The sequence below is a fragment of the Onychostoma macrolepis genome, chromosome 15, assembly GCF_012432095.1.
Source record: "Onychostoma macrolepis isolate SWU-2019 chromosome 15, ASM1243209v1, whole genome shotgun sequence".
NCBI classification, from domain to species: Eukaryota; Metazoa; Chordata; class Actinopteri; order Cypriniformes; family Cyprinidae; genus Onychostoma; species Onychostoma macrolepis.
Genome location: NC_081169.1, coordinates 15277098 through 15293045, shown reverse-complemented (window position 1 = coordinate 15293045; position 15948 = coordinate 15277098). Strand labels below are relative to the sequence as shown.

General features: G+C 36.8%; 1 protein-coding gene across 1 annotated transcript; it reads right to left on the bottom strand.

Annotated features, from left to right (window-relative positions):
* Positions 1–372: 372 nt before the first annotated feature.
* oafa (OAF homolog a (Drosophila)) lies at positions 373–15392 on the bottom strand. Its single transcript, XM_058799577.1, has 4 exons — positions 14661–15392; positions 3839–3973; positions 3360–3540; positions 373–1956 (listed from the first exon to the last, which is right to left on the bottom strand). The coding sequence occupies exons 1-4, from the start codon at positions 14889–14891 to the stop codon at positions 1688–1690; spliced, it is 816 nt and encodes a 271-aa protein (XP_058655560.1). The 5' UTR covers positions 14892–15392; the 3' UTR covers positions 373–1687.
* Positions 15393–15948: the final 556 nt, after the last annotated feature.

The following is a 15948-nucleotide window of genomic DNA, read 5'->3' as shown; positions in this document are numbered from 1 at the left end:
AGTCTCCTATGCTCATCAAGGCTGTATTTATTAATTGGGGGAAGAAAAAAATTATAATAATTTGACATATTACAATTTAAAATATCTGTTTTCTATTTTAATATACTTTAAAGTGTAATTTATTCCTGATTTAGCAAAAGCTGAATTTCAGCATCAGCATCATTACTCCAGTCTTCAAGAAACATTTCCTATTAATATCAATGTTGAAAACATTTGTGCTGCTTGCTTTGAACAATAGTGTATAACAATAAACATTATCTAATTCTTAAATTATTTATAAAATGTTAAACGATATACAGTAGCTGGCTTGACACCAAATCACAATGCAGCTCTGCAAAAAACATCTTAGTTTTCCTAACTGTAAAAAAGACACAGGTTATTAAAAGACACTTTGCTGAAGGAGCTTTTATTCAAAATTACTTCATATTATGCTCATATTCATTTTCATAAGAAAATAGTTTTGATACTTTATTCAAACCAGCTTTATCCTTAAAAAGAATCAGTAAACACTGAATCACCAAGGCACTTGTATCCCAGACAATGGCTATTGTTTGGGGAGGCGTAATCTCAAAAAACACTTTTAACATAACACGTAAACTCTCTGAAACAAAATTAAATAAATCATTATAAACATTTTAGTACCATGAAGGACAACCGAGTCACCTGTGGCATGTTAAACATGAACATTCACATGGTAAGAGAGGCGAGTCGTGAGTTGAAGGTGAATGTAGTGAAATGTGAAACAATAGTACAGTTTCTCTTCTTCATGATAGAGCTCAGTCTGCGGAATGAAAGTGATTTCTTCCAGGATGTTTGTGAATCCGTATTTGTGATGCTTTCACAGCTCTGCTGATGTTTTGAGGTCATACTGATTGGAGGAGCCTGAGTGACAGTAATGCTGCATAACCAGAAGATGGCAGTGTTGGATCCACAGTAGTGACAGGATTTCATCAGCCTGGTGCCTTTCTCTGTACTTTCTATCCCGCAGAACATACACTTACTTTGGTTTCCTCATGTCACTCTTGCAATGTTGCCTGTTCCCAACTAATGATACTGTTGTGCAATGGAGTAAAGACAAGTCCATCCTTATGAAAATGAAAACACACACTCCCAAAGAATCCCAGCATTAAGACTTGAGGTGAAATAATTCACGATTGAATCGGTCTGAATTAAACGTTGAATGACTCAATTAATAGCGTTTTCTGTATGTACCATTATTAATCAAAGCTTGCGTACGTTTATACCACAGTGCTTTGAATCTAACAGTCAAAATACAAAACTAGAAAGAGCGAGAAAAAAGGCATTTTCTCTGAACGTGTGCGCTGTGCTTAAGTGTCTTCAATCATATCCCACTGCAAAATAAATAATACCAGTTTCAGAAAAAAAATGAAAATTGGCAACCTGACAAGATCCAGCTAATTTTAAGATTACATCTTGTTATATACTGACTAATTCACAGGTTGCTCATCCCAGACTCAACTGGGTCTCAATTCCATTCCACAGTGCTGGTAAAAGCAGAAAGAGCTTTATAACTACTGGCCAGCTCAAAGTCATGGCAAACTGCTCAAATCACACACCATCCACACCCATCCAGCATCATTTCTGCTCTGTGCAGAAGGCACGAGTCTGAAGGCTTGGAGGTGGTGAAGGTCACATTAAATATGTTTTTGCAGAAGCATATGTGGTTCTAGGTCTCTTCCTCCCATAGGCACAGCTGTTTGTGGGGCACGTAGTAAGTAAACTGGTAGCCTTTGCTGCAACTCTTGATGCCGCATTTATACGGGCTGCCCCTGCCAGAGACGTCTCTGTTGCGGCAGTACTTCAGCAGGCAGGGGTACCATTCCAGTCTGAGGTTATAGCTGCAGGAGCAAGGCTGCCACAGATCCTTCACTGTCCCGCAGCTCTGCAGGCCTGGCACCTCCACGGCTTGAGGCTCAAACATGGAGCCCTCCACGCCTGAAGAATCGGAAAAATCATCTATTATAGTTAACGATCATCAAGCTTCAAGCTATGTAGGCCAGTGAGGCGTTACAAATGCAGATGTGTTCCAATTAAAACAGTAATGCATCTGTACTATGTCTAACTACATTAAATTGATGTGGAAAAAGAGTTGGATAAAGCTCAAACTTTTTTTTTTTTTTTATTGTTTTACTGTCGCTATGTCTATAATGATAGTTAAACATGATAATTCAGGTAAAGAGTCTTATTATTTAATATTAGTATTTAACCCAATCAAGCCATAAAATTCATTAAAAATCTAAATATAGTTATTAATATAATTATTAAAATCACATAACTTTTCACTATGTGTGTGTGATACCATAATTTATTTTAACTATTCATAATAATTTCATTTATATTTTTATATATTAATAGACAATAGATAAAGAGAGACCGAGGTTATATATTACAATTACTCTATACAATTATTAAAAATCACATCACTTTTCATTATAGAAATATTCTTGATGCATCATTTATTTTATTATTCTTACTAATATCATTTATATATTTGTTATATATTTTATATGAAATATTTTTAATCTGCTCTTTAATTATTAAAATCACATGACTAATATATATATATATATAATTTATATTTATATAATACAAACATTATTTTTGTATTGAAAAGTTGGTCACACTTTATTTTAAGGTCCAATTCTCACTATTAACAAATCATTAACTACGACTTTTTCCTCAAACTCCTAATTTGCTGCTTATTAATAGTAAGGTAGTTGTTAGGTTTAGGTATTGGGTAGGATTAGGGATGTAGAATATGGTCATGCAGAATATGTGCTTTATAAGTACTAATAAACAGCTAATATGTTATTAATAGGCATGCTAATAAGCAACTAGTTAATAGTGAGAATTGGTCCCTATACTAAAGTGTTAACGAAATGTTTTGTCTAAATGTTCAATATTATTAATACATATATACAAATAAATATTTATATATAAAAAATATATAAAATTTATGCACATTTATATTTACAATATATTCGTTTAAAACCTGGTTTCATCCTTTCTTGGCATCAAAACTTGCAGAATTTAATCAATGTTTCAAAGACTATAATTTCAATCATGAAAATACATTTTTGTTGGTATCTATAATTCACCATTATCGCCTGATGTGTCAAATGATTCATGATCTACAGTGTGTATTTTTGAAATTATAATTAATTTACTTTTTACATATTTTGACTAAAGGTTATTGTGGAGTTCAAGTGATTTGTCCGACTATTATTTCATACATCAGGCTATAGAGGGTTAATATGTGAAGTGCACTATGTCAGCGATATATTTAAGCGTGCTGGGTTCGGCAGGGTGTAATTAAGGGATGCAGTAAGCATGCTTGCCTCTGTCCAGCCAGTGTCTGACATCAGCCTCGCGCGTGTACACTGCCTCGCGGGCGACGCTGCACATGTTGTGGATGTGGGCGCTCAGCTGCCACGTCCGTGTCAAATTGACTGCTATGTTCATGCTCAGAATCTCCGTGTTTCTCTTCTCTTCCGCTGTACGGATGGCCTGGGGATTTTTCTGTAACACAAAAAGGAAGCTTTTTAGTACTAGTTCTGTCGTTCTCAAAAGCTGGATGTTTCCAGGCTTTTCTCACACCTTTCATTCATATTCACACATCTAAGACCTTGGCCGCCCTCCCAGGAACTACTCATCAAAGGCCTTTTACAACCTTGTTCCTCTGAGATCTCCCATTTAAAACATCACACTCCTACGCAACACAGTTAACCCATGAGCTCAACTCTGCTTGTTTTCACTCCAGTGACTTCTCCCTGCCCTGTCATCAGCCTCTGAGGGAGCCTGGGAGCAACGGACTGACCTGTCGGAGTCTGGCCATGGACTCGCTGGGGATGATCTCATTGTGGTTGAGCCGTGTGATGAAGCAGAGCGCCTGGTACTGACTCTGCCCTCTCTCCAGCTCTCCCAGGATCAGCGCCCGGAAGATCTTCACATCCTGAGTAGAAAAACATGTAGTCATCTTTCAACTGTGCCACTCCTTAAGAAATACACTAGCGGTCAAAAGTGAATTGAAGTAATTAAATTTTTTTTTAATGTTTTTGAAATAAGCTTTTCAGAGATTCCAGCTCGTGGACCTTTCCTTATCCCATCCCCTTCTCTCTCTCTCCCACTTCACTTCCTGTCAATACTTAACTATCCTATCACAAAAAAGGAAAAAATGCCAAAAATAAATCCAAAAATAAAAATTCAAACAAAAATGCAGTAAAAACAGTACTAAAATTTGCATGTCAAACTGATTTTTTATTTTTTTCTGTGATGGCAAAGCTGAATTTTCAGCAGTCTTCAGAAATTGTTCTAATATGCTGATTTCATGCTCAACCATTATCAATTATTGGTACACCATTATTATTATTAATGGTTCTTATGATTATCAATGTTAAAAGATGTTTTTGCTGCTTATTATAAACAAAGTTTAATGAATTTTTTAAATCTTTTGTGACAAGTCATTTACAGTATAATATATAATTATATTATAATATATAATTACATCTTGAGTGTCATTTGTTGATTAATTTAATGCTTTTCTCACCAAAAAAAAAAAAAAAAAAAAAAAAAAACTTACCCCAAACCTTTGAATGGTATATTATCACACAAGCAGCAAAACTGTTCAACATTGATAATAATAAGAAATGTTTCTTGAGCACCAAATCAGCATCTAATATGATAAAAATTATTTCTGAAGGATCGAATGACACTGAAAATTGGACTAATAGCTGCTGAAAATGGCATATGGATATGGCATCAAATACCAATCAATTTGTTTAATTCTGGCTCCTAAATTCTCGCTTTTCAGCCGTCGACCTTCAAGTTTACAGTCAGACCCTCGTTAGAAGATTTTATAGCGTTCCAGCCCAGAACAACAGAGAGACACTGTATATTTCAGCACATCATTAAGTTGCTGTTAGCAACCAGACCAGATATCTGGCAGTGCCCTTGTGCCTATAAAGACTTCCATGTAAAGGCATTATGGGAAACCCCAGAGAGGAAAGCAAGGCCACAGACCTGTCTACCTATTCATCAGTTTCTCCTTGCTCTGGCATCCCCATGACTCTGCCAGCAGAAGACACACATTCTCCCCACTCCCTCCTCCTCCTCTTGTTTTTCACAGTAAGGTCTTGAGCACTAAGCCGACAGAAGGGAGCAAGCTTTCAGGGTTTCGCTTGCAAAGTAGGAGGTTTTCTCAGACAATCCAAATAAACAAGCCCAAGCTGTCTTTGTTTGCTCTGGAGCTCTCATCTCACCCACTTTCTAGAATCTTCCATCTGGTTTCCAGAGTTGGTCAACCCCCAAACTCAAGGAGCAGCAGTCTCACTGAGCTCGTGGCAGATAGACAGCCAAGAATCATTCACCTCCTCTAGCATTCTATTTGAATGACAATGATCTTATTTGTAAAGTTTTGCCTAAGGGTGTAATTTCAGTTAGTCAGACAAACTTTGCGATTGCCATCCAATCCAAATTAAACATGTCTGTTTTTCTTGCGCAACTTGGCAAATTTTTTTAGAACAAATTACCTGCTTTTCTGTGGACGACTAGGAATGGCGCTTAAAATAATATTAAAGAGTATAAATAAATCACTTTATAAATTGACAAATAAACAAAAAAAATTGTAGTCAATAAGATGTTTTTAAAGAAAAACAATGCTTTTATTCAGCAAGGATGCATTTAATTGATCAAATGTGACTGAAGACTTTCAAATGATTGCTGTTCTTCTAAAACTGGAAAAACGTTTCCAGCACAACAATTTTCAAAAGGTAGTTAAATGTAACAAATAATAAGTGCAACATTTAAACTGCATTTCTTTAACCATTTTAGATTTGTCTATTAAGTTAAAAGGCCAAAAACATTCAAATTCAAATTTTAATTTTTCCATTCCTGACCAAATAGGAATGTCTGTGATTCTAGTGATTATACACTACCGTTCAAAAGTTGGGTTCAGTAGGATAAATACTTTTGTTCAGTAAGGATGCATTAAACTGACGAAAAAAATGACAGTAAAACATTCATAATGTTACAAAATGATGAATATTTCCATTTCAAATAAATGCTATTCTTTTAAACTTTCTATGCAAAGAATTTAGAAAAAAAGTATTTTAACAAAAATAAAAAAGCAGCATAACTGTGTTCAACATTGATAATAACAGGGAATGTTATCAACATTGATAATAATAATAGAAAACATATTTTAAATATTAATCATTATTTCATATTACTTTTTGCTGTAAAAGACTTCAAACTTTTGAAAAGCAGTGTATTTTTACAATGCTTAAGCTAATTTATTTTGTCCTCAGTCAGATCTTTAATCACAAAATAATACTTTTTGTGGAAAAATCTGTAAGTGGTTCAAATACATCTACTAGCATTTGTGTACACAATAGACACTACAACATAAAGACATAGCAAGTACACAGACCCCAGTCTCCATACATGAAATGATGCCAAGTTAATAAATGTAACTCAAAACTATAGTGCTAATAAAGAACCGTTCTGCATGAAGCTCTTCCGAAGAGGAAGCAGCAGGAAGGTAATTAGACTGACGGAGGAGGCAGACCTGCTGGAATTACCGCATGGGTGACAGAACAATCAGCAAACACAAGAGGGGGGGGGAGTGAGCAGGCCGTTGTTATTTTAAGCTCCGGCACTAGAAGGACCTCCCAGCCGGCAGACAGGCGGTTTGGTTTGAGAAGGGGGCGTTGGTGGGGGAACTGCTCTAGGCACTCAGTTTCATTACAGGGAAGTGTTGGCATCACTGCTCTGCAAACACCTCAATGACAACAGGGAGAAACCCAGCAAACTGACACTGCACAGGTAGACCACTCACATCTGCTGATGCGATATCAGTAGCTCAATCATTGATTTCTCTTTACAACTAAGCTTTATCTTCATTGTTTGGCTATTTCCTCTTTCCTTATCTGTGGTGAGTATCTCTTTCGCTTTCCTCCGTGGTCTTGTTACAATTCTCTGTTTGACCCCCTCCATGCAGGAACATGTCTAAGCCAGGTTAGCGAGTAAATACTTGTCAGCTTGATCCTGGGCTCAGTTTTTCATTCGTTCGCCCACCTTCAGCAGGTCTACCAAATGCCCAGATTAGAGGCTGAACATAAATCTTAGTGCCGAAAAGTTTATTTTGACAGTCCTGAAGAAATATATGGCATCTCTGAAGTCAAAGCAAACATTAGCTTCTGCTCCTGGTCCTGCTTTCTGCTGCAGGATCACAGCTTGTTTGTTTGGAGTGTGCTGACGTCTGACTGTGGCACTGTCACAAAACTTGGCACTGCTTTCACTGTCAGTTCCAAACGGTGCTCATGCCATAAAATTCACGTCAGATATACAACGTTGATTCATTATCAAGAACAATAAAAGTCATAGATGAAAGGTTGGCGGCACCAAAGATATTTTGAAAGACGATTCAACTCTTTGTCCATGCAATGAAATTCAGTGGAGTCCAAAACAGCATTGGTTCCCATTGACTTGCATTGAATGTGGGGGAAAAAAAACTGATATGTCGTCAAAATATTATAACAATAATTAAGTTAATAATTTACCTAGTGCTGCATTTAATTGACTAAAAACACAAACACAATCTGAATTTTCAGCAGGCATTCCTTCAGTCTTCCGAGTCACAATATCCAAAAATCATTATGTGCTGATTTGGTTCTTATTATTACCAATGTTGAGAACTAGGGGTCGACCGATATGTGATTTTCAGGGCTGATGCCGATACTGATTATTATTATTATCATCCTCCTCATCATCAAGTACACCGATAACCGATGTCTGGTGTAAAAATGTAAAATTAAGAATAACAAAGGGCTCTGACAAAAACTCTCTTTTAAATTAGCCTATTTCATCAGAAAATCAGTTTTGAAAATGACCAATATCGATAACCATAATAATGCTTAATATCAGCCAGGCCAATAATTGGTCAACCCCTATTTGCTGCTTTAAATTTTTTGTTCAAACGGATATACTTTTTAGAATTCTCTGATGACTAGAATGTTCTAAAGAACAGCATTTATTTTGTATTAGACATTTTTGGTAACATTATGGCTTTATGGTCTCTTTTGATCAATTTGATCAGCAGCCTCAGTGAGCATAAGTGACCACTTTCAAAAATCTTTAAAAAAAACAACACTAACAATTATTCCAAACTTTTGACTGTTAGTGTAACTAAAGCCAAGTGCACACAAGACGACTCAAGTCTTCCCAAGGATTATTGGTTTATTTTGAGCTAAGGTTTTGGAACTTGTATCTAAGCGAGCGTTGTTTGGATCTGAATTTGTGGTAGTTTATATAAGACTGGCCTTCCAACTTCATGTTTGTTTGTGTCTTTTAAACATAAAACACCCTCTCAATTCATCTCAAGAGACGAGCAACTATGAAAGACATGATAGAATGTATTTTTGATAATTCTGCCAGTACTATTCAGTGACACTGATGAATGATTTTATAAACCATGTTAATTAAATGCTCTTTGTTTTGCCACATTAAAAATGTTTGTTTTATGTTTGCAAGTACTGCTTTTCATTGTAACAACTGGCATGAATAATATCTACCCAAGAGTTGCTTAAGATGCATGGTTGCAATATAATGCACATGCTGTCCTCAAAAAACTTTGTACTGCACAACAGATACACAAAAAAAAATAAAAAAAAAAAAAAATTCAAAACAAGTTGGAGTATTTCAAGATTTCACATTACATGCATTTTTAACATTTGTATTACCATATTCAAAATGTGAGTTAACTACAGACAGATCTGTGGATGAATTTGATTAGATGAAGGAATAATGATCCTTTTTAAATTCCCACAACAATTACTCCAAGGCCCAAGCCATGCATATGCATGTAAATGCAATATTTCACACGTTATACTGTATATTTTAAATCTATCTGAACATAATTCATAATGTGTCATAAGTAATGTAACATAAATGCTCTTCTTTTCAACAGTCAGTTTTCTCAATGTCATGGAGGAGCAACAGTTTAGTAAATACAATAGCACACATTCAACTGTCGACATTTTTATAGCTGTTACTTGAGTAACAATGCATCTGGTTTAATGGCGTAGACATTTGAAGACATACAACATACCAACGCATGTTCACCAAGCACTGATCTGCGTAAAGTATGTTTCCGGCCTTCCTAGCTAAAGTAATTTACTTATCCTCATGTTGTTCCAAACCTGCATGACTTATGACAAACCTGAGATGTCTTCATGTTTTTGTCCACTCAATGAAAGTCAATGGATTCCAAAACAACTTTCATTGTAGAGACCAAAACAGTTGAAACATTCTTCAAACTATCTCTTATGTTCCACAGAAGAATGTCTTACAGGTTTGGAACGACATGAGGATGAGTAAAGAGTGACAATTTTCATTTTCAGGTGAACTATTCCTTCAAGGCATATCACTAGACTGAAGTAATCGTGTCAGAATGCAGGTCTGCATCCTTTGAAATTTCCCTTGTGAAACAAAATTCCAGATTGGCAAGACTTCAAAGATTGAACAGGTATGATGCATTACAAATAACCAAACACCCAGAGCACTTAAAGGTAACTGGGGGAAAGTTTCAAGATTAATACAAACAAATAACAAGGCATGCAGACATGATCCAGAAGAATCAGGTATGCTAAATGTTTATTGTAAACGTGGTTCCTCTTTTTTGAGAAGAAATTACAGAAACACTATTGTCTAGAATTTCCCTTAACTGGATTACAGCTCCTTCTGTGACGGCAGAGATGTTTAATTGGTTTTCCAAGGACGCTTGTGAAAAGGCACAGGTGCATGCCAGCATTTAACCTTTCGCTCTGATGAACAGCAACCTCGGACAAAAGACAGAGCGTGGGAGAAATGCTTGAGCTGTGCTTAAATGCAAGAGGAATTTGAGGTCTTACACACCTAAGAACAAAAACACAACATGTATTGCTTTAAATAAAAGTCGACGCAATTCTGTTTTGGTAACATCTTAAAGTAGATTTCCTCTAAATATGACACCAAAAACCAAACAGCATGGCAAAAATAGAGGCACTTGGCTCTAATGGTAATGGAAGGCCATTGCTTCCACTGGGCTGTCAATGTGTGACCTTTGACTCTCATTTGGCATGTGGCTAACTTGAGCTCTTGCAGGACGGCAGGGACGTTTTGGACCCTGTTACAGCTGTCTGATTGTGCTTCACAGTCACTGATATACACTCATCTGCTCTAGTCAGGATCATGGCGGTACCTCCTATGGGCTGTTAACTCCTTCCACAACCATCTCATAACTAACAAAACATCTTGATTTGGCACAAAGGCTCATGTGTTGAATAATAAATCAAGATCTTAAACCTGATGCCTTTTTACAACCGTTATGCCAATATTTCAACACAACATACCAAGCCAAAGGTATTGCACAAGACCAAAGAGGAGACAGAGCGTGGGAGAAGAAAAGACAAGACCCTAACGCACCAGGGAGGATTCATGCTGTTCCTGTGAACTAAAAGGGGAAGTACATCTCATTTCTATGAAGATATGCCTCATCAAGGAAACAAAAATGTAACCCTGGGTTATACAATGCCTTTCAACGGGAAGTTGGACTCAGCAAGAACTGATGTAACCCAAGGCTTGATTCATAAAGCAATGAATGAAACAGATCAGAGGTTATTTATTCTCTTGTGGCTGTTAAGACATGCAATTTTGGAGGGGCTTTGAGGAAACTGCTAATCCTTAATAATGATAAAGCATGTTTAACAATGAAAACTAATTCCGGCTATATAGTGATTGAATTATGAGTAGTAAAATACTCTTCATATACCTTCAGGGTCCAAAAGCATTCACCAAGTTCCTATGCAAATAAAAACTAGGTTTGGTGAGCTGGCAGGCAGCTGCCCAGTAACTTTATTAGGAAATACAATTACAGGATTAAAGAACAATTGATGCTTCAATAGTGACTAAATTAAAATAAAAGGTAAAACATCTGTTGCAATGCTCACAATCTCTCACTTTTTCCTGTGAGTGAAACATTTGCCATCAGAAGTTCATTTAGAAGTTGGATTTGGAATATTGCTTGCATTAAGCCACCAAAACAAAAATTACAATGCACAATAACTACAAATATTTATGGTCTCCATTCTTCTGCCATTGAAAAAAAAAAAAAATATATATATATATATATATATATATATATATATATATATATATATATATAAATCTGTGTATCCTTCATATCTAGAAATCCAGTGACTGAGGAAGAAACTACCATGTTGATTAAGTACACCATATACTGCTAAGGTACAATGAAAGCAATCTTGAGCAATCAAACTGCTATTTGCTTGTGACAATTTCTGAAACATGAAGACAGTCCATTTTGAGTTCACAGGGATTTTTTAAAGCAATCTGTGCTCTGCAATCAAGAGTTTTGCCAAATTGCAACACACAAATTAAAGGACTGCTGTGCTTGGAGGTTCAAGAAAGTATGATTAAAAATCAGCATATTTCAGTTGCTCACTGCGCAAATGTGCCCTGGATCAACTGACTTGAACAGTTCAAAGCATTTTGCATAACAGTGTGTGCCGCTCTCTCTGCGGGTAAAAGAGGCCTCTTCCTACTCAGCAGCATTCAAAGGGTCAACATCTGCCTTATGCTGCATTGAATAAAGACATCAGCTTGTAGCCAAGGGGCCGCCAGAGATGGCCTGCCTGTTGCAGACACACTTGCATGAAAATCTGAATTCAACCTGTATTTATCTGAACTAGTTAGAGACAATGCACACCGTTTTGCATATTGCAAGCAGCCTATTTTGAGTGGTGGGAAAAAAAAAAGCAATTTTACAAGTGATTTCAAAGTCAAATTTCTGCATTCTGACACAAACCACCTCTAAATACAGCACTTTGCAATGCAATATTTATATCTCACCAGTCATGCAATTTCTTAGTTCCTTTATTGTAATGTAAAACAGCAAAGTCTACACAACGGGTGTGGTCTGTCATTCATCTTGACATAAATCTTTTAAACATCCATGTGTGTCATAACGCTTCATGACAGAGGTTGTTCAAGCCTGTGCGGTGTGCAGTGTGTGGTTAAGGTCACATCCATCTCACATGACTCAGTGGGACCTTCTGAAACAGGTTAGACTGGGCAGGTTCACGCAACTGGATCGCATCCAAACACATTGCATGCTGATTGAAAAACTGGGACATAAAAGACAGACAAGTTCCCACAGGTGACAAAATGACAAATTGAAAAGCGAAACAACTTCGAAATGCCACTGAACTTACGAGTTTCTCATACGAAAGCCAACGCGACACGCCTTGGCACAAGCAACAATAAATGATTGCCCAAGTTGAATCTAATATGAGGAAGTTTCCAGCAAGCCCAAAAGTTACGTGCCGATAACATTTCAAAGCAAAGAAGTGGTTTGGACTGAGTCCAAGCAGGTCACCGTTATCCCAAAAGGGAGATGAGCATAAAAACAGAGCGCTCTGCTCCTCCGTTGGCAGAGGTTGCGAGCTGAGATGAATTCATCTTCACCACTGTCCATGCTGACAATGGGCAGAGGCAGAGCGCTGAGTAACACAATACCACTAGAAAAACAATGGAACAGTTTAAGAGAAGAGCTTGAGTTGGAGATGAAAGATTCATGATCACACATAGTATCTCTTCCACCAAACAGTCACCGCTGGATTGTGATTGGTTAGTGGGATTCCTGCAGCCCCGAAACAGAGCCGAAGCAGACCAAATGGTTGAAGAATCTCAAACAGCCCACACGTTTCCCACACAGACTGGAAAAAGGCTAGTCTGTTACTCGGATATACCCGGTTTTTTTTATTTTATGAAAATGTATGCTTTGGAAATATAAATGTAAAAAAAACTTTTGGAAAAAAACAAAAAAATATTTGCCACAACCACTGACATTTTCATTCTAGATAATGTGATGTTCAAAATTCCAATCTCATCTGATTTCTATTGAAACTGGAACTGAATGGTGACAATACAACACCTTGCTATATAATTTCTGCAGAGATGAGGAAACTGTATGAGACTTCTTTAAAACCTTAAACAGGAGGAAAAACCTTCTCTCTTCTTGAATTTATCCCTTTAATGATGCCATGTAAAAGACAGAATAACAATATTGGCTGAATCTGGTCTAAAATATGCCATGGATGGCATTTCATCCATGTAAATTCCAGAAAATCTATATTTTCTGATGTGAAGAAATCACAGGCAGCTTTGATAAACGAAAGATAAATTAAGAGATGCGCTGTGCCAAATCTGTCATCAAATGCTTATGTAAAAGAAATGAGTAGAAAAGATAACAAAAGAAAAATACTTCTGCTATGGAGATCAAATCGAGAGGGTTCACTTAGCACCTGATTAGGCGGATGCCAGCAAAACCATACTGCATTCAGTAATATTTCTAATGAATGAGTATTTGTCTTCCTCAATCCCCGTTAAAGCCTTTGCAATGCAGCGTGCAGTAAAGCCAGCTGGAAGTCATCGTTAATTCAACTTTCCATAAATCCCTGAGATACAGGGGAAACTCGAGATGAGAAACACATGTGAGAAGAATGGAGACAGGCTTGCCAGTGGAACTGATAAAAAGAGGAAAGGAAAAGTTCAAGCCTTCCCAATGTGATCCAAACCCCCACACTGACCACGTCTGTGCAGGATCAGGGGACGCGAGAGGGCAGAGGGCTGCTGACGTGACTGAACTGAGGCGGATGAGGGGCGGGCAGTGACGGTGCCACTGCTAATCCTGATGGTATGATCACCGGTGAAAGAATCTGACCTCAGGTCAGAAGTTCAGCGCTAATGTGGATGATTTAACACAAATGCACTTATTATAACGGTATAAGGAAGGAAAAGTAACCACTTCTCAAATTACAAGTTTAATCACCAATTTTTGAGGCTTTATCACTGTAAATGATCTGGTAAATGAAAAAAGAAATGTAGTAGAGCTAGAAATGTGGGTAAAATCATTCAAATCACATGGGTTTTGAGAAGATACATTGAATGCATTGTACTTCGCTTTGGATTACAGTGTCAGCCAACTAAATAAATGTAACTATAAAAAAGAAGGAAAAAAGAAAATGTAAAAGTTTTATCAAACAACTTCATTTTAAGACTAATAATTAAGACTATATATATAATTTCACATAATTAGTCATATAAAAATGTATAAAAATAATTTAATAATATATAAAATGTTAAAATGTAAAATATGCTAAATTTATATTGCATATTGTTTGTATGATAGTAATAGAGCAATGATGTATAACACTGGCCTATAAATGCAACTGTAAAAAAAAAAAAAAAAAAACTGAAAAAGGTTTCCATATCACAATAATAACTTTTTATTCTTAATATCATTTTAAGATCATTCAGTTTAAATACGCATAATATAGCATATTCTTAAAGCAATAGAGCATCTGTCCTTCAGATGTTTCTTTATAAATGTAATCTTACAACGGTTTAAGTGTAAAACTAAAAAAAATAAATGCCTGAATTGACATTCAGACTAATCAACAAATAATTCAGCCACTATGAATGAAAAATGCAGGGGGTATTTCAACACATCTCTGTGATATCATGTGACAATCAGATTAAACCACCACAAACATTCATCCTGGCCACATTATTCAACTTACCTGCTTGAAATCGGCCATAAAAGTTATAAGAGTCCCATCTCCCTGTTTAAACTCCACAGTGATGGAGTCTCTCTCACTGTCCGCCTCCAGAAGTTCATCTGTGATCTGTCCATCGGCCAAACGAACCCTCACCTTCAGCTCTGAAGCAGACCCGAGAGTTACTGACACCGTGAGCAGCCAAAGCATAACAGTTAACCGAACTAAACCCGGCGAAATCCACCTCGCAAACATTCCAGATAATCCTAAAACTCAAAAAGCGAGCTCAGAAGGAGAATCCACGGGAATAACAGTCGCTGATGCGGTTCGACTCATTCCACAAGACTCTTCAGACAGATCTCCTCAAAACATCACAGCGGCTCCACTTTCACAACTTCATCCATATTTTTTGGAAGCTGGGTATACAAAAGAATTCATAAAGTCCTTTAAAACAAGTCTAGAGGCTGTTCACGTTTGGTAAATAAACATTTAGGAGAGCCGCGTCACGCGCGGCTCAATCTGGTGTTTTCTCTCAGTGAGGGAACTTTGATTCGTGAGCTCGTGCTCGTGCCTCTGACGCTCGCCTTCATTCAGTACAGTGCGCTTCACGCTGACTTCAACCTTACTTTCTGTTTTTCTCCTCTGGAGGTTTTTTTCTCTCTCTCTCTCTCCTAGTACTGCGGATTCGTCACTTCCTTCATTATCCAAAGTGCAGCAGTCCAACGGCCTCCCAAAGTTTCGCAGGCAGCGCTCGGAAACTCTTAAAGGTATAGCGCCCTCTCAAATAACAGCCTGATTAACACACAACTCCTCCTCAGATACATTTCTAGCACTAAACTCTTTGTGTAATGTAAGTAACTGATATATCATAGCCTATTCATTAACAAAGCAGAAAATATATTTGTGTGTAAATTTATAGTAGGCGATATTGTTTTATTTGATAGCCTGTCAGAAACTTCAAAATCACCCTCAAAGTTGCATGTTTCTTAATTTGATTTGATAGTAGATTTACAAGACAGGTAGGCCTAGATCATGTGGGGATATTTATGTTGGATTATTTTGATTTATCCAAAATATATAGTTCTTTTCATGAGGGACTTGAGGGGCAACATTTTGTGTTTTTGTGGTCAGATTGAAACTGACTTATGTTTTCACCTTTCCCCAGACTTTCAATCTTAAAATATGAAAATCAGCCATCAAAAAATTTAAGTAGCTACTTTTAAACTACGGAAATCATACCATGGGATTGAAAAAACATACATTTCAATGTCCAGCAAGACCAACATATTTAATTATTTATTTTTGTTTGTTT

Excerpts from the sequence above, each read along its gene's own strand:
- oafa (XM_058799577.1), bottom strand. The coding sequence starts at position 14,891 with ATGTTTGCGAGGTGGATTTCGCCGGGTTTAGTTCGGTTAACTGTTATG. Across the intron at positions 3,974-14,660 it reads TTATGGCCGATTTCAAGCAG|GATGTGAAGATCTTCCGGGC; the intron begins GTAAGTTGAATA and ends TTTTCTACTCAG. Across the intron at positions 3,541-3,838 it reads CCATGGCCAGACTCCGACAG|AAAAATCCCCAGGCCATCCG; the intron begins GTCAGTCCGTTG and ends TTTGTGTTACAG.